We start from the raw sequence: 22,352 nt of genomic DNA on the forward strand, positions 1-22,352 counted from the left end.
AATAAAGAGTTTAACACCTTAGCTTCATATAAAAATTTAGCATACATACATATAAGAGATGTGTCACAAAAGACTTCTAAGTTTTAATGTGGAAAGCATGGAAAGGAAAAAAACAAGGGTTTGACCCAACTAGCCACTGGTATTTATTATCAGTTACAAACAATGCAATTTTCCTTGATTGGAACAAGTGTTTATACAACATAATAAACACAACCATACAAAATAAATTCTATGATGGAAGTTGGAAAAATCTTGTGCTATAAAAGTTGTTTTCAAGATATTATTTTAACCAATGTGGAGCTTTGAGATTCGTAGAGCCCCTAAGCTCCCTAGAATCTCAAGCCATGGTCCCCTCCAAGTCCCCTTGTTATGTATACAATGGTGGCTTATTTATAAACTTTAGAGAGTGTTATGCCTAAAAAAAAAACATTTGAAGCACTCCATCAGATGGCTCGTGTCGATTTCTTTGATTATAGATAATTCTTTCAATATTTAAGAACCTTAACGATGATTAAATTAATCAATCTTAGGTTCATTGAATTTGTCTCATTGATACGTTCAATTTGAGTAGAAGCGTGCAAGATTTGAAGATTGTTTAATCATCTAACTATTGTCATGAAATTTTTAATTATACTTAAAGTGCTTCATTGAGCTCATTTGAACTCAAACTATATTACTTTTGATATTGTTAGACTTGTCTCATTGAGACATTTAGTTTTACTATAGGTTTACTAAAATATGAGTTCAAATGGTCCTAAATTTAATTTTAAAGAATTTTAATTCAAATTTGCATTGATATTTGTGCCCGATCAAGATTATTTTTAATGACATATATCATACATCTTACATCGTTAGCTAACATTTAAGAAGAATATCTAAAGCCGAGTTTTCTTTAAAATTATTTACTATGTATAATAAGATTTATAGTGATATAGAGAGAGAGAGTTTATCGTTCTAGCATTGAGCAAAAATCTCTTACATATATATAGATAAATAAGTTAAGAGTAACTTTAATAAACACGAGGGTTTTAATGTGAAAATTTCAAGGGAAAAATCACATAGCCCGACCTTGCAAAATAAGATCATCAGTGTCAGTTGTTAGCTATTTAGACTACTATGCTAGTGCCCATGCTAATAAATAATATATGAAGAATTGAGTATCATACCAACAAGGATTAAAATAGGGGTGTCAATATTGGACCCGACCTGAAAACTCGACGCAAAAATTTTGGGTTTGGGTTAACCCGAACCCGAAACAGGTCCTGTTCGAGTTCAACAATTCGACCCGTTTCAAAATTCGTGTTGGGAATGGGTTGATCCTTTGACCCGAATTGACCTATTTTGATCAGAAAACCCGTTTTGACCTGGCAACTCGAGATTGACCCATTTTTTACCTGTTTTTTATCCGAAAAGCGGAGATTGACCTGTTTTTGGACCCGAAAACTCGCTATTTTTTATTGGCACCGGATTATTCGGGTCGGGTAGGGTTGACCAGGACCCGAAGAGGGTCGGGTTCGGGTCAGAAAAATCAACCCATTTGCAAAAATGGACCTGATTTGGATTGACCTGAATAGTACCGGACCAATTTCGAGTTCCACCCTACCTTAAAATAACTATCCCAAATGGTTAATTATTGATTTATTTTTGGAAGGTCGTATAGCCCGACCTTGCAAAATAAGATCATCAATTTTATCCTAACTTCAACTCGCCCTAACTGTTCTCGTTTACGCCTCTACCACCAATGCATTCCAACCCTAATTGAATTCACCGTTGTTTTTCTTCTTCTAGGCATGAACGCTTCTCACGCTTCACTTGCCAAACCCACTACTTTCTTCTCCAATGGCTGCTTTCCAAGTCGTTGTTCGACTTTTCCAACTCAGTTCAGTAGGAAGCCTGCAGATAAATTGATGGATTATTCGGTTCCATTCCTCAAACTTCCTTCTTGGGGCTCTTTTGCGTATCGAAGAAGGATAAAGATACAAGTTTATTCGCAGTTTCGGAGACCGCCTCGGCGCCGGAACTCGCTAAGGGAGAAGCTCATTCCCAGGCAAGAACAGGTGCTTCTCTTTCCTGAAGTTTCAAGCACCGAATATAAGTCTGAGGATTTGGGCGTAAGAGATCATCTAAGTGATGCTCGTAGTTTAGGTATAGATTTTGATATTGAAAAGGAATCTGAAAGAGCCGAAGATTCTAAAAAGTTTGAATTTTCAGGGAATTCTTCTTTGTGGGATAAGTTAGATAATTGGGTAGGTCGATATAATGAAGATTCAGAGTTCTGGGGGATTGGGGCTGGCCCTATTTTTACCATCTTTCAAAGTTGTGATGGTAATGTCACTCACGTTTCTGTCAATGAGGATGAAATTTTGAAAAGGCACAGAATCCGAGCGTGGTCCTTAGAAGAGAATGAAGAAGGTGGCGAACTGAAGGATGTGAATTCCAAGATATCCATAGCAAGGCTTATTGCTAAAGAGATAGAAGTTGGTGCGTACCAAATGCCTAGAAATAGTTCAATTGCTAGGTTTGTAGAGGAAGGAAAGAAGTCTTCTTTGGTTGGTCTATTCCATGCCTTTTCTTCTCAGAGGGAATCTCTAATAAGGATCTTCCCACGCATTGGTTTCATGGTTTTGTGCTGTTTCTGTGTTTTGGGGGCAGTGAGGAAGTTATTTGTGGGATATAATGATGCAGAACCGACAAGGGAGGAGCTTGAAATGCTCAGGCGAAAGAAGAAGTCAAGGATGGAGAGAGAGGGGTTACAGAGGGGAAGTGTTCAAGTTCTTCAGAATAGTGATGAGTTTCCGGTGATATCTGGTACTGTGCCACAATTGGACAGGGATGAACTAATGAAGAACATAATGCAAGCCAAGAAATCTAGAGATAGCTTGGTTTTATCAAATCCTTCGGGTTTCTTCGCTACCGAGCAACAAGATTTTGATAAAAAGGTGAGGGAAATTAGAGATATGGTGAGACAAGTGCGTGAAGTGGAACATAAAAATCAGCCTTCAAACAATAATATTGATGAGAAAGATGAATTATCTTCCATTATATTTGATAATGAAATTCAAACAGAAGGTGTTGAAAATCTTGCTCATCATAAAGCACAATCTGCAAAAGAAAGTGTGCTTCGCGATGATCCTGCTAAAACCTGCTCTCATTCAGACCAAGAAAAAACCTGCTCTCATTCAGACCAAGAAGACAACACAATGAAGACTCATAGTGAAGATATGTCTATATCTATGGGTGACTTTTCAAAAGGAGAACTCTTAAATAATTTTGGCACTTGTAGAGATAATAATGTTGTTGATACTGAAGGCCGAGAGACAAGCATTCTGAAAAATTCCCAGGGGCTGCCTGTTGGTACAAATATGTCTGATCCTGGAGCTCCTGATACAGTCACTTTGAGCAACAAACAGGAGGTTGACATGAACAAGGTGGATAATAATAGTGTGAGAGGGAAACAAACCATTAAAGGCTCATCTGTTATTTCCACTAATCAAAACGGCAAAGCAAAAATCATAACATCACTTAAGGAAGCCAAAGAATACCTTAGCAGTAAATGTAGAATTCATAAAGGCTCAGTACAACTAGAGCAACCAATTCATTTGAAAGGGACATCGGAAGTTCTCAGTAATTGTGCTGACAGTTCTGATGGTAACAGAATGAGGGGGACTGCTGAAGCTTCAGGATTTGCTCCTGAGATTTCTGCTGATAAAAATGCTTTTTCTCTGCCACAAAGATCACTTGGGAACATTGTTTCTGACTTGAAATTGCATGAAAGTTATGATGAATTCAATAATTCTTCTTCTGAGACTGAAGATATTATAAAAACGAATACCAGATTTCAAAACGGGGAGTCAAAGGGAGGCACACAAGAAGTTCTTACTGTTGATGGTGTTGTTGATTTAGACGATCTTCAGATGGGACACAATGCAGGTATTATCAACCCATCAAATGATTGTATCACTTCAGGAGGAAAGAATCACAATGTATCTGGACATTTTGATCCAGTTGCAGATAATTTATCATGTGATGTCTCCAAGGCCGAAGATGCTTTGAATGATCTTTCTTCTAAAGAAAGTATTCCTTCAAATTCTGGTAATTCCAACTGCCTTGATGAAAATTTACCTAAATCTTCTGGAAAGAGCTGGATCGAGGAAAACTTTCAGCAGTTCGATTCTGTTATTAACGAGATCGGGCATGGCTTCAAAGATAACTACATGTTAGCAAAAGTAAAGGCACAAGAAAACACCTTTTCAGGTTCTGATATAAGTAAACTCAGTATGTGGGGAGAGGATGAAGAACTTGAATGGATGAAAGATGACAATCTTCGAGAAATTGTTTTCCAAGTTCGAGAGAATGAGTTGGCTGGACGGGATCCATTTCACTTGATGGATGCTGATGACCAAAAAGCCTTCTTCCATGGACTTGAACGGAAAGCTGAGAAGGCCAATGAAAAACTGGCAGGAGTGCATGAGTGGATGCACTCAAAGATTGAGAATCTAGACTATGGTGCTGGTAATATTACAGGGATCCTCTCTATAAATGTTCCAATGTTTTATTTGACTTGCAAATGACAGTGAATCTTTCCTTTTATTTACATCATTATCCATTTTTCAAAAAGTCATTTTTTGTAATTTTCATTATTCCTGTAACACAGATGGCATCAGCTTAGACGATCCATTGGACAAAATTATCCCTCGTTGGAAAGGGCCACCTGTTGACGAAGACCCTGAATTTCTTAAGAAATTTACCAATATGGGAATTTTGGATGATGTTCTGGGGGATAAGCCAGAGAACCTTCAGAAATCACAAAAGTTAGCAAATTCAGATGGTGTTTCTCCTAACTCTCCAGTAAATGATAGAGTAATTTTGTCCCAGAACGGAACTTCAACAGCACCAAAATCACTTATAGAATGCAGTGATGGTTCTAACAGACCCGGGAAGAAAAATTTGAAGGAGCAATGGGAACATACAAAAAAATGGTCTCAAGGTTTCCTAGAAGTCTATAATTCAGAGACTGATCCAGAGGTGAAATCTATCCTAAAGGATATGGGAAAGGATTTGGACAGATGGATAACAGAAAAAGAAAGGAAGGATGTGGCTGATCTAATGACCAGAATACCTAAAAGAAAGAGGAGATTTATAGAAAAGAAAGTGAACAAAATTAAAAGAGAAGTGGAGAAGTACGGAGCACAAGCAGTGGTCAGCAAATATAAAGAATATGCTGCTGAAAAGGAGGAAGATTACCTATGGTGGTTAGATCTTAAGTTTGTTTTGGTAAGCTGAGAAGTTTCCTTTCTTATGGCCTGCCTTTATTTGATTGTTCTGCTTTATTTGCTGTTCAGCCTTAGATTTTTTGTTGTTGTTGTTGTAGTGCATTGAACTATATTCAGTGGAAGATGATGTCCCAAGAGTGGGATTTTATTCCTTAGAAATGGCTGAAGATCTTGAGCTTAATCCCAAGCAATTTCATGTGATAGCTTTTGAGGATCCAGGAGACTCTAAGAACTTCTGCCATATCGTGCAAGCTCAGATGGATATGCTGGGAAGTGGTAAAGCTTTTGTTGTTGCTCGGCCTCCAAAGGTAAGTCTTAGCCATCCACCGAATAGCATGCTATTTTGTTAATCTTTTACTTCGTTCATGATGCTTCATGATGCTATTTATCATTATCCTTCCGCAAAGATAATCTGTAGCCATTCCAGTAGAGAAGCATCTTATTTTGCTAAAAAGAAAAAACCTTGTTCATTGGTGTGTTTGCTTATTGAAGACTTGGATAATTGGAAACTTTCACTGAAGAAGTTTGTTAGGAAATACTTGAGTTTGCAAGTAACCTTAAGAGAAATACTTGAGTTCGCAAGCAAACCAAATCACAATTGGTGAAAACAGTGAGTAAAACTGCTGTTTACAGCAGAAAAACTGAAAAATACAGTAGGTTTCTTGGGAAAAACTGAGGAAAATCTGATAGAAAACAAAATATTCCACTAGTTGTTGTAGGAAAACAACAAACGCTACAAGTTTCTTCAATTCGCGAGGGAGAAACAACTCTCCAAATCTCTAACCAAGCCTAGAGCCAAAAGAAAACCCTAGATCCTAAATCTGATTTCAAATTCAAGATGAAAAACAAACCCTACCCAAAAAGACTAATTAAAGCAAAAGGATAAAAGTTTAATCTCTAAACAACCCCCTAATTTGAATTTTTCTCTTCAAAACAAGGATTAATTAGTGAGTGGGCCCCTCCTTGTTCCGCCCCTCCCCCTGTTTGCCTCCGCCTGTAGACGTGAACCGGTCCACTAGGGACCGGTTCAGCCGGCCTTAGGGACGGCCTAACACATTTCACTTTTGCATATTTCCCACAAGCATAATTGGTTCTCTTCAGATGATAAAACAGCTTCCATGTCCGATGTTGTCTTTTAAATTAAGGGGCTATAAATAACACGCTTGCTTTTGCCTTCATATGTGGAGAATCAATCCAGATGTATAGAAAAGAAATCTTTGTGTGCTTGAATAATAAGCTTGCCTTGCTAGCTGAGAATATCCTCTCAATTTATTTCATTGAACACTGAAACTCTTTGCTGCAGGTTTACTTCTTATTGATCACTTACATAAGTGAGTGCTAATATTATTGTAATATTTGTTTTACATTTCCTTTTACTGCATCGTATTTGTGCAGGATGCTTTCAGGGAAGCTAAAGCCAATGGATTTAGCATTACTGTGATTAGGAAAGGGGAAGTAAAACTAAATGTGGATCAAACTTTGGAGGAGGTAGAGGAAGACCTAAAGGAGGTTGGTGGTAAAATTTACCATGATAAGATCATGAATGAACGGGGAGTTAATATTCGCTCATTAATGAAGGGTGTGATTGCAGCTAATAAGTCCAATAGGAGGTAACCTTTATTGCTTGCTGTCTTACTTTTCGTTTGACTCAACATGGGGCATGCCACATTTTAGGTGAGGTAACTACATCAAGCTTTATGCGGAACAGATTATTTTTGAAAGGAAAATGACTAGAAAATCAAACTACTCGGTTGCAAAATTAAGTGATTGTGGTTTTCTTTTCCTAAAACAAGAGTTTTTAAGCCCTTTTTACTGTTCTTTACATGGATCTCTAACATTTTGGCTAAGAATTCTATTATTTAAATGTCAAGTAATGCTTTGTTTGGGACTACTTTTTTATTGCTTTTTGAAACAACTTTTTAGTATACAAATTAAAATTTTTGTACTAAAAAGTTGCTTCAAGAAGCAGCAAAAAAACAATCCCAAATGAAGCCTAAATCCTAAACAACTCGAATGAAAGCATAATGGACAATCAAGACCTCAAGCCATCATGCAGCCTTTCTGCAGGTCATCATGGACTCACATAGCATGTTAAATCCTGAGGACTTGGGTAACAGCGTAGTGTATTGTTTATCTAAAGCATTTCTATTATTTTAGAGGAGATTTCACATGTGGGGGATATATTTTCTTAGTTGACTAGATTTTGCCTTCTGTAATGTAATTTACTTTGTTATCATCATATGATGTTTATCACTGTCAGTTATTCCTGGAATTTGAGATAAACTAAATGATTAATAATGGTGAAAGGCACACTAACTAGCAGCCTTTTGCCATTTTATGCTCAGCCTATCTTACATTCATAAGAGCTCTAAACTTTGCTTATTTCTGAAGAGACTGGATCAAATTTGATTCAAAATTTTGTAAAGCTGATTCTTGTGAATTGAGGCTTCGTTTGGGACGGCTTTCTTATTGCTTCATACAACAATTTTAAGAAGCAGAAAAAAAGTTGTCCCAAACGAAACCTGGGTCTCAGTTCTGAAATTGAGTTCACCTCAACCGACTCAAACATTACTATTTGATGCATAGTAAATTAAATGTGGTCGATTAAACTCAAAACTTTTAACTTGTTTCATGTAAACTTGAAAAATATAATGGACTGTTTTAATAATAGAAGTAATGAGATAGTTGGATACATATCACTCAAAACTTTTCAAATTATTCCTGAAATACTGACTTTACTGCAGCACCTCAAACTTTAAACTCTTCTATCAAAGTCACTCTATCAATGTAACAATTCGAATTCTTAATCGTTGAGATCCTGTCTGCTCTGATCTAATAGTCTCGTGATTTTCTCTTAAGTTCTTTCATATGAATTCGCTTCACATCGAGTTTCTAATGAAATTTTAGCAATTACTTCAAAAAATGCATCGATATTTAAGAGTTATTCTACTTAAGGATTTCACAATCAGTATAGTTTATTTTCTTTTTGAGATATTGTCTACTTTGATCTAATAGTCTCGTGATTTTCTCTTTGATGTAATTTCTTTGGGGGTCACCCATCCGAAGTGCTTCCACATGAATTCGCTTAACATCGGAATTTCTAACGAAATTTTAGCAATTACATAAAGATGCCTCGATATTTAAGAGTATAACTATAACTTCATCCCACTTAAGGATTTCACAATCAGTATAGTTTATTTGAATCTCATTATATGTGGATATTCAAATTTTGCAGGCATGGTATTATATCCAACCATCCAAAAGAATAAAGAAGTGTACTTCCACATCACTTGGAAGTTCATGGAACCCAAGCAATTCAGCTATGGTGTTGCTGGCGGTTAAAGCAGCTTCATGAATGAGCTGCTTCCAGGCAGAACAGATTATAGGCCCATTTTGCCCTACCCAACAGCAGCACGTTGATAAGCATCATGATCAAAATATGGTTAGTATAGATTTTATGATTATTTATTATTTTGATATGAATATAATATAAATTTTGGCTGATTATTAATGTATTGTATATTTATATTCATCAGAAAATAAATTTTATTAGAGTATCTTTGACTCAAATCTTCTTTCATTGCAACTTATATAGGTATATGTATATTACTGTGCATGCTAATGAAGAATTGTTTTTATTTTTATTTATGTATATTTTAGAATAACATTATCCGCCGATGCTTAGCTCGGTTGGTGGGTGAACGCGGTTGGGTAACCCCCAACCCGCGTTCAATTCTCCTCGACTCGGCAGCGCCTCTTAAGTGCGGGCCAGCAGGTGGTGGGTGCCTCTTCTAGGTCAGCCGAGAATTAGCCATGTTGCCAAGTGCCTCTTCGGGGGTGGCAACAGGTGGATACCCCGTTCCAAAAAAATAAAATAAAAGGAACATTATAATGCTAAATAGATGGATTGATGAAATGTGACATAAATGGACATCAAAAATATTATTTATATCATTATTGTGCTATAAAAATAAAGCTATTATACTCTTGTATAGAAATGCAAGCTGCTTTCTTTTATTCATTAGCTTAAGAAGAGATAAATCAGCTACATTTATAATATTTTAAAGCAGATTTCTAAAAAGATTGGTCATTAACGAAGTGGAAGAGTGGATATTCAATTGGGGAAGGAGAATATGAAGAAGAACATATGTAGGGTGTCAAAATGGGTCAATGGGATGGATTTAGATTTGACTCTAAACTAATCTGATTTGAATTCAGTCAATCTGAACCCGAGCTATTTAATAAACGGGTTTAAAAGGTGAACCCGAACTGCTAGCAATTTGAACCTAACCTGATAACTCATTTTGACAAAAAAAAAAATATTTTTATTAACTTATTAACTATATATTTTAGTTAATTGATAAAAACTAAGAAGATTATATCAATAAATAAAAAAATTTAAAGAAAAAAAATTTAAACGGGTCATTCTCATGTCAAAGTTAGATTTGCAGGTTAGCTCGAATTTGATCCGTTTAATAAATTTGGAATACATGATATGAACTCAGAGTATAACATTGTTTCAATTTAGTCTTCATTTATATAAAATTAATTCAAAATAATTCATTTGGAAGTCAATTGTTATCAATTTTGTAAAGTTGATGGACTAAATTTAGATATATTTTATATTACAATTACAACATTAGGGACTAATTAGGATCAGTTTTGTATAGCCAATTTAGTCCACTCATATCTAGTCGCCCTCGCCCTCTCCCTCCTAAGCTTCTCCTCTATTGAGAGATTTTTCTCGTCGAAACCACCGCCATCCGGAGGGCTGAAGACGAGCTCCAACCGGCGATTCGCGAGATCGAATGCAAAGATCTTGTGGTAGAGTGTTCCATCGACTGGGACTAAATTGACTATACATGAATTATTTATGTATTATTTTGAATTTTTTTTATTTCTTTTAATTAATTAGAAGAATAGGCGCATCAATTTTATATTATGTATGCTCGAAGAAATTGTTTCAGCAATCAAAAATATGTTGCAAATATGTTAATAAAAAGGTAAATGAATTGGAATATGCTGGAAGCATTTATAGATGCAAATTCAAGCAATTAGGAAGGGTAAATGACATTTTTGTCATATTTTTCATCGATATGTTTAATATATGTTTTATTTTATTATATCTTTTATTTTATTAGATATTTTTATTTTATACTTTCATAATATTCAAATTTATTTGAAATTTTTTATATATTTATACATATCCTATAAATATGACGTGTTAAGTTTATTCAATTAAAAATCTTACAAAAATATCCTCACCAAAAATTTGTTCTTTTTCCTAAAGCTGAGCCTACTCAAGCGGCAATAAAAGCCCGTTTTTTAATACAGAGCTACGCAACGCTGCTGGGAGCCGGCCGTCTGTGACGAATAGATCGGAGCAGCAGAGTGGTGATAGATCTCCTCCTCTGACCCGATCTTTGAAGTATTAGTTCTCGATATCTGATGCAAGCGCGCGCAGTGGAGCACGAATCAAATTCGCAGAGCAAGCGCGCGGCAATCGGCGAGCAGCCAAGGAAGGAAAGCCCGAGGGCCGAGAAGCAGAGGAGAAGGAATCAAGCCGGAGAATCGGAGGCGGAAGAGATGCCCATGACGGACACGAATGAAGATTCTTTCCTCTTTCCTATACAGGAGATCGTGCAGCACCCTCTTCCCGGCTACATGGCACCGTCGTCGATCAGCTTCAGCCATGACGACCGGATGATATCGTACTTGTTCAGCTCCGATGGGACACTCTACCGCAAGATCTTTGCATTCGATCTCGCGAATCGCCGGCAGGAGCTCGTCTTCAGCCCTCCGGATGGTGGCGGTTTCGACGAGAACAATCTCTCGACGGAGGAGAAGCTTAGGAGGGAGAGGGCGAGGGAGAGAGGACTTGGCGTGACTAGATATGAATGGAGGGCTACTAGACCTTACAGCGCTGGAAAACTCAGCATAATGGTTCCCTTGCCTTCAGGAGTAGGTCTCTGAGTAGTGCTTTTTAAATACTTATCAGAATGCAAGTCATCAAGATCGAAACATTTCGTGTTTTCAGGTATATTTTCAAAATATACCTGGTTCGGAGCCAGAAATTAAACTTCGGAGCTCTCCTGAGTCTCCGATCATTGATCCGCACCTGTCTCCGGATGGGACTATAGTCGCTTACGTGAAGGATGACGAGCTTTATGTTCTTGATTTGCGGACCGGGGAGCCAAAGAAGTTGACTCATGGTGCAAAAGAAAATGGAAAGGTTAGGCTCTTTTGACATGCTTCCAATCTGTTTCTTTCTCTTCGTTCAAAGTCTTGGTATTTCTCAAAATCTGGGTCTTTTTCACTCTGTGATAGTGCTAATTCACCAAATATATCTGCTTTTTAAACTCAATACCCTCACATGCTTTAAACACTTGCCTTTTATCAATAAACAAAAACAAAAGCAATCAATAACAATGGAAATAGGTCTAATCTTGTTTAACATATTTGAATATTCTCAAGATGGAACACCCATGTAGGATTTATGCATGACAGAGCCTCTATATTCTTGATTCTTTAGCTATATCCATGCAAATTATTTCTTATTGTACTTGTGTCGCGTTTCCATCAGTATCATTATGATAGATAATTATAATATTTGTTAAATAGCATATGTGCTAAGATCTATGCATCCAAGAACAAGCTCTAAAAGACCCAATAATTGAGTCTAGTGAGTGAGATATTAGAGCAAAGATAGTCCATAGAAGTTGTGGATTAATCCTATTATTTGTACGATTTTTTGACAAATGTGCATCATATGCTGTGAGTATAATTTATATTTTGATGTCATATTTATGTACTTTTTTTATTTAAATGTTCTATATAGAAGTTGGATGATAGCCTTTGTAAAACTTGCAAAGTGGAAGGGCTTAATAATAAATCCTACATGAAAGACTTTTATTTATGATTTGATGAATGTTTTCAATGACCAGCAGCTCACCTACGATTGGTGATGTGGTCAAGATGGATTACATTTCTTTGATCTCAGAATAATACTCTGATCATATTTTCTCATTGGGCAGGTTCACTGCTTTGTTTATGTTTCCAACATGTGTACGATCCACTGCTCTTAAAATGCTTTGTGTGTGCTTCATCATCTTTAGGCATTTGTTTTCTTATCCAAGAATGAAATTTGAAGCCTTTATTGAGGCATAAAGGATTGTTTGAATTGTATTCAACGAGTTTTTCTAGAGCTCTAATCTTTTTTTTTTTTCAATAAAAAAAACTTCCTCTACGTTTTTTAGTTAATATATGACTTTCTTGCATTTAATAGATTCAACTTAGAATATCTAATTAAAGAGTTTTAGTAGTTTTCATCCCTATATTTCAGTTTGTGCTGAAGGTTTATAGTTATTGTTTTTACAATTGGTAGTTTTATGTAATATAATTCCATGCAAACAAATTTTCTGGTTCTTGTTACTTGGAGTGAATTGGCTTGCTAAAATCCTTTCTATTATTTACTTCTAAGCGATGAGACTCTCTTTATGAAAAGAGGGATAATTAAAATATTCTATTTTTAATTAAAATAATTCTTGTAATTATACCATAGCTCAACCAACAAAGGAATATAGTAGGCAATATTATTGTTTTTACATAGAGAGCTTTTAGTTTGGTATTCTTTGTTGAGAAATTTTTAGTTTGCTTTTCTCTGTAAGTTGATGTATATATTGGTTTTCTCATTGCTCTTTGTATGACAGGTAAACAAGTTCTTGACAAGATTTTCTTTGTTGTATTTATGAATAGATAAGTGGCTTTTATTGACGAGTGTTCATTTTTTGAAACTTTTCGGTCATTCAATGTCAAAAGGAAGTCGAAAATTAAAATATTTTCCGTCTTTATCATTAGTCTTATCCCAATTCCTTGGGGTTAGCTTTATAAACTCTTATTTACTATCTTGCTATATGTGGAGCTAACTATATTTTGTGCAATCTTTTTCTAGAAAAAAAATGTGCTGCTTGAATTTTGATCTTGCATTTGGTTAGGGCATACTCAAAATTTGCTCATCTTATTGAAATTAAAAATCACGCTATACTTTGGTACTTGTTGATTGAAAAGTCTTCTTATTTAGTGAATTTGTTGGAGTTCCTGTGCATATGAAGATTCTGACCTCTGTGCATTGTTCTTAATTGACAGACTCATGGCCTTGCTGAATATATCGCACAGGTACAAATCTTCTGCTTCATTTACTTTATCCATCTACCAAATTTTCTTGGTTGGGTAGGTTTGTATTGTATAACTAATATTGCATCCTCCTCCATTCTATGGGCTGCTAGGAGGAGATGGATAGAAAAGCGGGATTCTGGTGGTCACCTGATAGTAGAAATATTGCATTTGCAGAAGTTGATTCATCTGGAATACCTTCTTTTAGAATTATGCATCTGGGTAAAAGTTCAGTTGGTACTGATGCACAGGAAGACCATCCATACCCCTTTGCTGGAGCATCTAATGCAAAAGTTCGGATTGGAGTAGTTTCTGTTTGTAGGGAAGGGATCACTTGGATGGATCTTCTTTGTGGAGAAAAAGTTCATGCGGATAATGACGATGAATATTTAGCTAGAGTCAATTGGATGCCTGATAATGCTCTTATGGTTCAGGTTCTCAACAGATCTCATACCAAATTGAAAATTTATAAGTTTGATATTGTGACTGGACAGAAGGAAATTGTTTTGGTAGAAGAACGGGATGTATGGATAAATTTGCATGATTGCTTCACACCTCTCGATAAGGGAGCGAAAAAGTTTCCTGGGTGCTTTATCTGGGCTAGCGATAAAACTGGTTTCAGACATCTTTACCTTCATGACAAGAATGGTGCTTGCTTGGGGCCAATCACACAAGGAGATTGGATGGTTGAGCAAATTGTAGGTGTTAATGAAAGTACTGGTCTAATTTACTTCACTGGGACTATGGATGGACCTTTGGAATCTAATTTGTACTGTACCAACCTCTTTCCAGACTGGGACCTTCCAATACAATTGCCATGGAGGCTGACACAAGGCCAAGGAAAGCATGCTGTTATCCTTGATCATCAGATGCAAAGGTTCGTCGATGTGCACGACTCTTTAAACATTCCACCAAGGGTGTCGCTTTGTTCTCTGCGTGATGGGAGCTTAATAATGCCCTTGTATGAGCAGCCACTAGTTATTCCAAGGTTCAAGAAGCTTCAACTTTCTCCGCCAGAAATTATCCAGATTTCCGCTAATGATGGAACCATTCTATATGGTGCTCTGTATGAACCTGATGCAGAAAAATATGGACCACCTCCTTATAAGACATTAATCAGTGTCTATGGGGGTCCAACTGTTCAGTTTGTTTGTGATTCATGGCTAAATACAGTTGACATGCGAGCTCAGTACCTGAGGAGCCAAGGAATTCTTGTGTGGAAGGTTAGTGACTAATGAATATCATCTTTGCCATCTAAGACATCCTACTTGTACATCATTGCTTATTTGTTGCCATGACCTTGATAAATGCATATGTGATCTTTAAACTATTTTCTATTAGTAATGTAACACCTGCACTTCAATTATTAGCTTTTATTTTGGTAAACCTCCTGTAATGGTTCTAGTGTGGCAGTTTTTTATAATGGTTTCTATATAGCTTTCATGTTTATGCAACAATTTTGTCTCAGAAGGTGGTAAGCTTGATATAGTTTTACATTTATTGATTCATTTAGGCATTAATCTATCCTGTGCTGTAATGAAGTTTTAGTAACTGAATGATGAATTTAACCATGATGTGATTGTAGTTTAAGTAAAGGTAAATGTGAACTGTTTTGCTAATCTTGATTCCTGGAGTAGACTAATCAAATAATTCACTCTACTTTTTCATCACGTCCTATATTTCAAATACATAAATTTCAAGAGAAGGGGATATGAGTGACAAACCCATGTTCATACAGTTTATCTCTAATGCTACATATTTGTAATTTTGAAAGAGATGGGGACAGAAGCATGTATTGTATGCAAAGCTTTTGTAATGTCACTTTGATGTTGCAGGCTATTGTGAATCCATTTAGAGTTAGATAGTAGTTAAAAGTGAATTAATTAGTGGACTTAACTACTCTGAGTCATTGTATTCTACATTGTGTTCTATACATGCCTCCATTTAGGGTGGATGATGGTATGGAAAATGAACGAATGAGTTTCCCTTCTTGTATATTATTTTTTTTTTCTTTCTTTTGGGAGTTTAAACAATTTGAATTTTCATTTAAGATATTGGGTCCTAATATTAGTGCTTTCATTGCATCGTCTTAGTTAATTGTCAGTGATTCTAGAAGCCACAATCTATCATTCCATCTCACACTGATTCCGTGGTTATTATCGATTTCTTCGTGCCTTCTCCTACCTTATATCTTTGATTTTTAATTCAATCAAAGATTTCATAGTCATCATGATGCAAGACTACAATGCTTTTGAATGAATGCGTTAAGAACTTGCACTATTTTGAAAAGAACAAGAACAATTAAGATTATTAGCTAATTAAAGTGAAAAGAGAAAACGTAAGAGCGGTCACTTCGCTTAAGCCACTTCTCTTAGGCCAAGTTACATAATAAGCACTTGAATCATCAAACAATAAAGAAATTCAACAACATGTGAAGGAAGTAGTTTCCAATAAAAACTCTTAATCTAACAATAAGATAGTAACATAGAAAGTACATTCAATCCCATATCATTTTGGTTTAGTGTTGAAACATGACAATGGAAGTAATAGTGGGTTCAATGCTATTGAACAATTATTTAAGAACAACATAATTAGACATTCGCCACTTTACAAACTTGATGATGCATGGCAAGTTGGAGGGGGAAAGCACAAGTTAATGGAACTTGTCATGAAAACTAAGAAGAAAGCGAAATTCCCTTAATCTTAAGAGATAATTTTTATCATTAAATTTTATTAATAGTATTGATGTTGAAGGGGATTTTAAGTCATTTAAAGGAGGTTGAGAGGCTATGATACAGTGTCGTAGTTGGAGAACCAGGGAGTTAAATTATTTTGAATGAGGGACAATTGATGGAGGAAGCGATCATACCCTGGGGATCAAGTAGCAGTGGATATGGCGAATGTTCTTGTAGACAATTTATATTTATAGCTTTCTGTTTATGTTCTTGCAATGTTTGTATGCACTCTTGTATCTAATATACTTTTGGATGAATTACTCTTTATTTTTGGTTCTTTGCATTGATGCATTAGCCATGAATTGATGTATGCACTTGTACTAATAAAATCCTTAAATATGATCAAATAAATGCAGAGACACGCATATTATTCCCCATATCGTTCCTAAACTTTATAATACTTTTTCCAATAATTGCTACAGCACTGTACCCTTTATATTATGGCATCCAATATATCCTGTTAGTGTTTCATATATCACAATCCTTCTTATATGGAAACTTGCATGCCATTCTTGTGGTATTTCTGTATGCTTCTTTGAAGTAATCTGAGCAAATAATTATCTTACAGTGCTAAAACTTAAAAGGCAATTGTGACATCAGGTTTTTTCTTAGCACCTCACTTTGTAGTTTTGGAAATATTTTTCTTAAAAGTAGCAGCATTTGCATTTACTTTTTAAAAGTTTATAATCTTTCGGAAAAGAAAACAAATTCTGTGTTGCACTCCTAGAATTTTTCCTCTTAACTCAGCCCCTCCCAATGAAGGGAACCTCATGCATGTGCTGCTTGATATACTCTTAGGCTTCGTTGAAGCCCGGGACGGCTTTCTTGTTGCTTCTTAAAGCAGCTTTCTAGTTCAATAATTAAAATTTTTGTACTAGAAAATTGCTTTAAGAAGCAACAAGAAAGCCGTCCCAACCGAAGCTTTAGTTATCATAAGCAAGTTCAAAATTCGGTAAACTGACGTAATTACGTATTTAACTTGGGTACTGGCAGCTAGACAATAGAGGAACTGCGAGGCGAGGACTTAAATTTGAGAGCTTTTTGAAGCACAACGTCGGTCGTATCGATGCAGAAGATCAACTCACTGGTGTTCAATGGCTTGTTAAACAAGGGCTAGCTAAACCCGGCCATATCGGTCTCTATGGTTGGAGCTATGGCGGTTTCCTGTCAGCTTTGTGTCTGGCAAGGTTTCCTGATACATTTAGCTGTGCTGTGTCAGGTGCTCCCGTTACTTCATGGGATGGCTATGACACATTCTACACTGAAAAATACATGGGCTTGCCATCAGAGAATAAGGAGGGATATCAATACAGTTCCATCATGCACCATGCGCACAAGCTACAGGGAAAGCTGCTATTAGTCCATGGCATGATTGACGAGAATGTGCATTTCAGGCACACTGCAAGGCTTGTCAATGCACTCATCAATGCTGGAAAGTCTTACGAGCTTCTCGTCTTCCCCGACGAACGACATATGCCCCGCCGGTTCCGAGACCGGGTTTACATGGAAGAAAGGATTTGGGAGTTTATTGACAGGAACTTATGAGAAGGCAACCAATGATGTTCTCATGTAAGTGAATGTGAATCTTGCCATTTGTTTTCATTTAAAACCATGAAAATTAAAATTTTTCAATAATGGACTGGTTTCCATCCTATGTGAGCTCCTATTGGAGAATTTTTTTTAGAAGTTTCTTGCATATGGATTGTTTAAGAACTGTTCTAGAAGACTGATTAGCACTGCTCATCATTTCTCATACTTTGTAGCTTTTGAAGATGGCTTGGGATCAACTAAAATGGTTGTCTCTTGAGCTTTTGGGTTTTTAGTTGTTGGTGCGTTATCAGAAATGTATAGCAGATTGCATTTTCTGGGTCTTTATAGCAGCTGAGGTTCTTGTCCTTGACCTCCTCTGTAATATTTTTAGATGCCATTGCCACTCTTAAGTTCTAAAGAGTTACCTGGTTGGGTTTTCTTACTTTTTTTTTTCAAGTTTTTATCTTTTGAGTCGTTCAATTAAGCGGGTTCACGGAGTTGGATAAAGGCTTGATATTATTGTTGTTGTCGTCGTCATTCAATTAAGAAAATCTTACCTTTCATAATTCATTCAAATTTGAATTATTTTTTCTTCTTTTTTTTTTCTATATGAATATTAGTTGTCTATGCTAAGTCAGAATCTATGAGTCAAATTATGCTGTTGTCCATTCTTGTGGGTTTTAGTAATAAGATCATGGATTGGAATGAAAGACCATGATGGATGGAAAAATGTTGTTAGTGTTATTGTGGTTTAATTGTATTTAATCATTAGCTTCCATTGAATATTTGGATCAAAATGGTCTCCTGATTCTTTACGATGAACCAAAATGATCCCCAATTATATAAAAGACTCATATTCAGTCCATATTTAAAGAATTAATGAATCAAATTGATATCTTTATATAATAAATTTGATCATTCAGAAAAAATTTAGGGGATCAATTCGATATTTTTATCATTTCCTTATACTCAATGATGTTAATGCTAATAATTTACTATTTCTTTTAGGTGGGAGGTAATAGTTTATTCCTCAACACTTTTATTTTAGTATAACATAGTATTCCCTCTTGACAATGTTGTTAAGCAAAGTACTTAGGCTTCATTTAGGACCGTTTTTTTACTGCTTCTTAAAGCAAATTTTTAGTATACAACAACATCAAGTCTTTATTTCACTATATGGGATTAGCTACATGAATTTTTTTTCTAAATTGTGTCTGGTTAAGAGTCAAGTTCTCATTTAAATTTAATAAAGGAAGTTCATTTTTAATATTTTTTAATCAAGTCTTTTTAGGTCAACCTTCACCCTTCTTAACATAAGTCAAACCTATTACATCTACTTTCACAATCGAGTCATTGAAAAACTGACGTTTTATGTGACCAAATCATCCAAGGCGACTCTCTCTAATATTATCTTCCATTAGAGCTACTCCAATCTTTTTCATGTATATATGCTCATTTTGTATCATGTATCTAAGAGTATATCCACTCATCTATCTGAGCATCCTCACATCTGCAACACTTAACTTAATATTATGCTTCTCTTTTAATGGCCAATATAAATTTAATTTTTTTACTAAAAAATTACTTTATGAAGTAACAGTAAGAAAGTCGTCGCAAATGAAGCATTAATAGAAGATATATAAATATCATATTTTGATATAAATACTACCAAAAAACATTCTCAACCCATTGCCCATACATCAAACAACATAATCAAACAATGAAAATGAGTTACATAATAAAATATATATATATCCTAACTATATGTTGTTTGAGGGTGTGATATACCATAAACATAATATGTGTTTGGTTGTGTGGGTAAGCAAACAAATTAAGTGGATTAATGTTTGGATGTTGATGTTTAAGTTTAATTAATGAGGGAATGTTTTTATATATGTTTTAATGATATGCAAATTTTATGATTTTTTTCATTTTATATGTTTTATATATATATATATATATATATATATATATATATAATGGTTTTAAAATGTTTAAGAAAAATTAATTATTAAAAATTTAAAGTTTGAAGTGGCCTAAATAAACCACTAAAGGTGTTGGATTATGACAACAAAGTATCTAAAATTATATTTAGCGAGTTTTTTTAAATAATTATTTATTATATAATTATTTATTAATGAATTCATCTAAATAATCAAGGAGTACATTTTATGTGTTTTTTGTGTTATTAAAAATTTCAAATAAAAAAAGCAATTTTAATGGGTTTATAATTAATAAAATATTAATAATTAAAAAAAGAGTTTTAATGGTGTGAAGATTTAACCAAGGGATGAAAAACATTCTAAACAATTTAAAACAATGCACTTAAAAATTATAAAAAAATATTGTATTTTTCTATTTTTAAATTTTTTTAATATTAATTATTTGAAGAAGCTATGTTTAAAGATTTAAATTTACCCCAAAGATTTATGGATTTCATGGAGGAGTTAAAATGTTTAGGATGGTTAATTGTTAAAACAACATTTTAGCCCATATTTCATAATTATCAGAATTTTTTTTTTTTTTAAATAATTATTTTAAATTATAAAATGGGTTCTTACAATTATGCAAAACATCTCATTTATGTCTAAATATCTTATTTTTGGGCAATTATGTAAAGTTTTATGATTTTTCTCAAATTTTAAAAAAAAATTAATTCTTCTTTAATGAGTTTTTAAAAGTATTTTAGACCGTAGGAATAAATTTCAAGAATTTATTCATGTCCTAATCAAGGACATAAAATGCTAAAAAAAAATATATATATAATATAATATATATATATATATATATATATATATTAATATATATATATATATATATATATATATATATATATATATATATTAATATTAGATCCAGCACGCAATCAAATAGAGAGAGGGTGTAGCGTTCATAAGAGACAAAGAGTTTTTACGTGAAAACCCTAAAAAGGGGAAAAAACCACAGGGGTCTGACCCAGTTTTAATGAATTTATTAGTATTTGTAGTTGATTACAAATAATTAAGGCCCTTCCTTGGAGAAGGCATTGGCTTAATGTTATAAATGTACATCATATAGACATATTATATGAGGGAGTTACAATAATCAACATAGACATGTTTGTTTGGTGACAGACCATAGTCAATATGATAGAGGTCGGGAAAGATCGTAGTAAGCAGGAGACAAGGGTCAGAAAGACGTTGTTCTGGCGATGAAATCGGAAGGACCGATAGTAGGACCGACGGAGATCGGAAGGATCGTAGTTCAGGCATGACCAGGGTTGAAAAAACGTTGTCTGCTGATGTAGTGTCAGAAGGACCAAGTAGGACGGAGGTCAGAAAGGATCGTAGTCGGTATGAGAATTGGGTGAAGGATCGTAGTAGTAGGGGGTACTCTGGTAAAACTCTGGGGGCCAAGGGGTGACCCCGGCAAAAAGTGTCTTAGGTGATCGTCGTAGAGGTTTCGGGCCTCAAGTGGTGGTCCGGTAGAACTTCGGCAGTCAGGTAGTTGGTCTGCAGAACTCTGGCATAAGCTGGTGGTCCGGTAGAACAGCCGGGCATCAAAGTGGTGGATGGTAAAGCTCAAGGCCTCAAGTGGTGGTCCGGCAGAACTTCGGGCATCAAGTGGTGGTCCGGTGGAGCTCAGGCCTCAAGTGGTGATCCTGCAGAACATAGGGCCTCGTGGTGGTCCGACAGAACTCAGGGCATTAGGTGGTGCCAGTAGAACTCAGGCTTAGTTGGTGGTCCGGTGGAGCTCAGGGCCTTCAGTGTGGTGTCGTGAGCCCAATGGGCCATCAGGTGGGAGCCGTCTGCAGAACTATGTGTGGTCAAGAGTGGTGTACTCGGCAAGAACTGTCGGCATCCAGTGTGTGGTCTGCTCGGGCTCAAGAAGTGTCGCATCTAGTTCGTTGTCTTGGACCAGGGCCTCAAATGGTGCGTCAGCGGGAAGGCCTCCATTAATCGGCTACTCTGGAAGTGGAGTGCTGCATGCTCAAGATGGTAACGGTCGACAAGGGCCTCAAGATGGTGGTCCACGTTCAGGCCAATGGGGCTCAGAGAGGTCCTCAAGTGGGTGGTTCCCAGCGGACACTCCTAAGCAGTAAGGTCTTGAGGACCTAAGAGTGGAAGATTAATTCTTGATTTCTCTTTGCTCTCTCTGCTTGGAGCCCCCTTTTCAAGAGGAATGGAGGGATCTATATTAATGAGATGTTCCTAGAGTGGCATGACCCATAAATAGAGGAGATCAAGGGCATATTGGGAGTCGCTTGGATGGATGGCCGATTGTTGAAATCACTTGATTGGGAGTCCTTTGATAGAACATTTGAGACTGTCATAGTGATGTTGGAATTCAGAGTGATTTTTTGGGCTCATTGGATCTTCTCGTCGAGCTGCTCCACGATCATTACTTTAAGCACGTCAGGTTTTGAAAAGCCGGTTGGTAAATCCCAAATTGTGGTTGAAAATCCTCCAACATCGCTTCAGACCCTTGATTTGGATCCATTTGACTCGGAATTGAGTCAATTTAGTGTCGTTGGGTTCGTATTTCCGAGACGCTCAAGTTCGAAATGTAAGTTTACAGTAAAATCAGAGGGAGGGTTCAAATGTCCCAATTTTAATTTCAGAAGTTTTCAACTTGATTTTTTCCTCACATTCGTGCCCACATC

At 35.7% G+C, this 22,352-nt stretch overlaps 2 protein-coding genes across 4 annotated transcripts; both read left to right on the top strand.

Annotated features, from left to right (window-relative positions):
• The first annotated feature begins 1,662 nt into the window (after positions 1-1,662).
• LOC110095165 lies at positions 1,663-8,830 on the top strand. The gene is made up of 5 exons (XM_020820585.2): positions 1,663-4,512; positions 4,655-5,274; positions 5,372-5,581; positions 6,669-6,883; positions 8,509-8,830. Exons 1-5 carry the CDS (start codon positions 1,791-1,793, stop codon positions 8,540-8,542), a joined length of 3,801 nt encoding a protein of 1,266 aa, XP_020676244.1. The 5' UTR covers positions 1,663-1,790; the 3' UTR covers positions 8,543-8,830.
• LOC110095166 (dipeptidyl aminopeptidase 4) lies at positions 8,583-18,155 on the top strand. Of its 3 annotated transcripts, XM_028698312.1 has the most exons (7): positions 8,583-8,715; positions 10,608-11,234; positions 11,311-11,505; positions 13,419-13,448; positions 13,559-14,668; positions 17,174-17,749; positions 17,944-18,155. In XM_028698312.1, exons 2-6 carry the CDS (start codon positions 10,722-10,724, stop codon positions 17,723-17,725), a joined length of 2,400 nt encoding a protein of 799 aa, XP_028554145.1. In that variant the 5' UTR covers positions 8,583-8,715; positions 10,608-10,721; the 3' UTR covers positions 17,726-17,749; positions 17,944-18,155. The 3 variants fall into 3 exon arrangements, with proteins under 3 accessions (XP_028554145.1, XP_028554143.1, XP_028554144.1); XM_028698310.1 differs by having other exon boundaries at positions 17,174-18,128; XM_028698311.1 differs by lacking the exon at positions 8,583-8,715 and having other exon boundaries at positions 10,598-11,234; positions 17,174-18,152.
• The last annotated feature ends 4,197 nt before the right edge of the window (positions 18,156-22,352 follow it).

This window comes from Dendrobium catenatum, unplaced genomic scaffold (assembly GCF_001605985.2).
Source record: "Dendrobium catenatum unplaced genomic scaffold, ASM160598v2 fragScaff_scaffold_1063, whole genome shotgun sequence".
NCBI classification, from domain to species: domain Eukaryota; kingdom Viridiplantae; phylum Streptophyta; class Magnoliopsida; order Asparagales; family Orchidaceae; genus Dendrobium; species Dendrobium catenatum.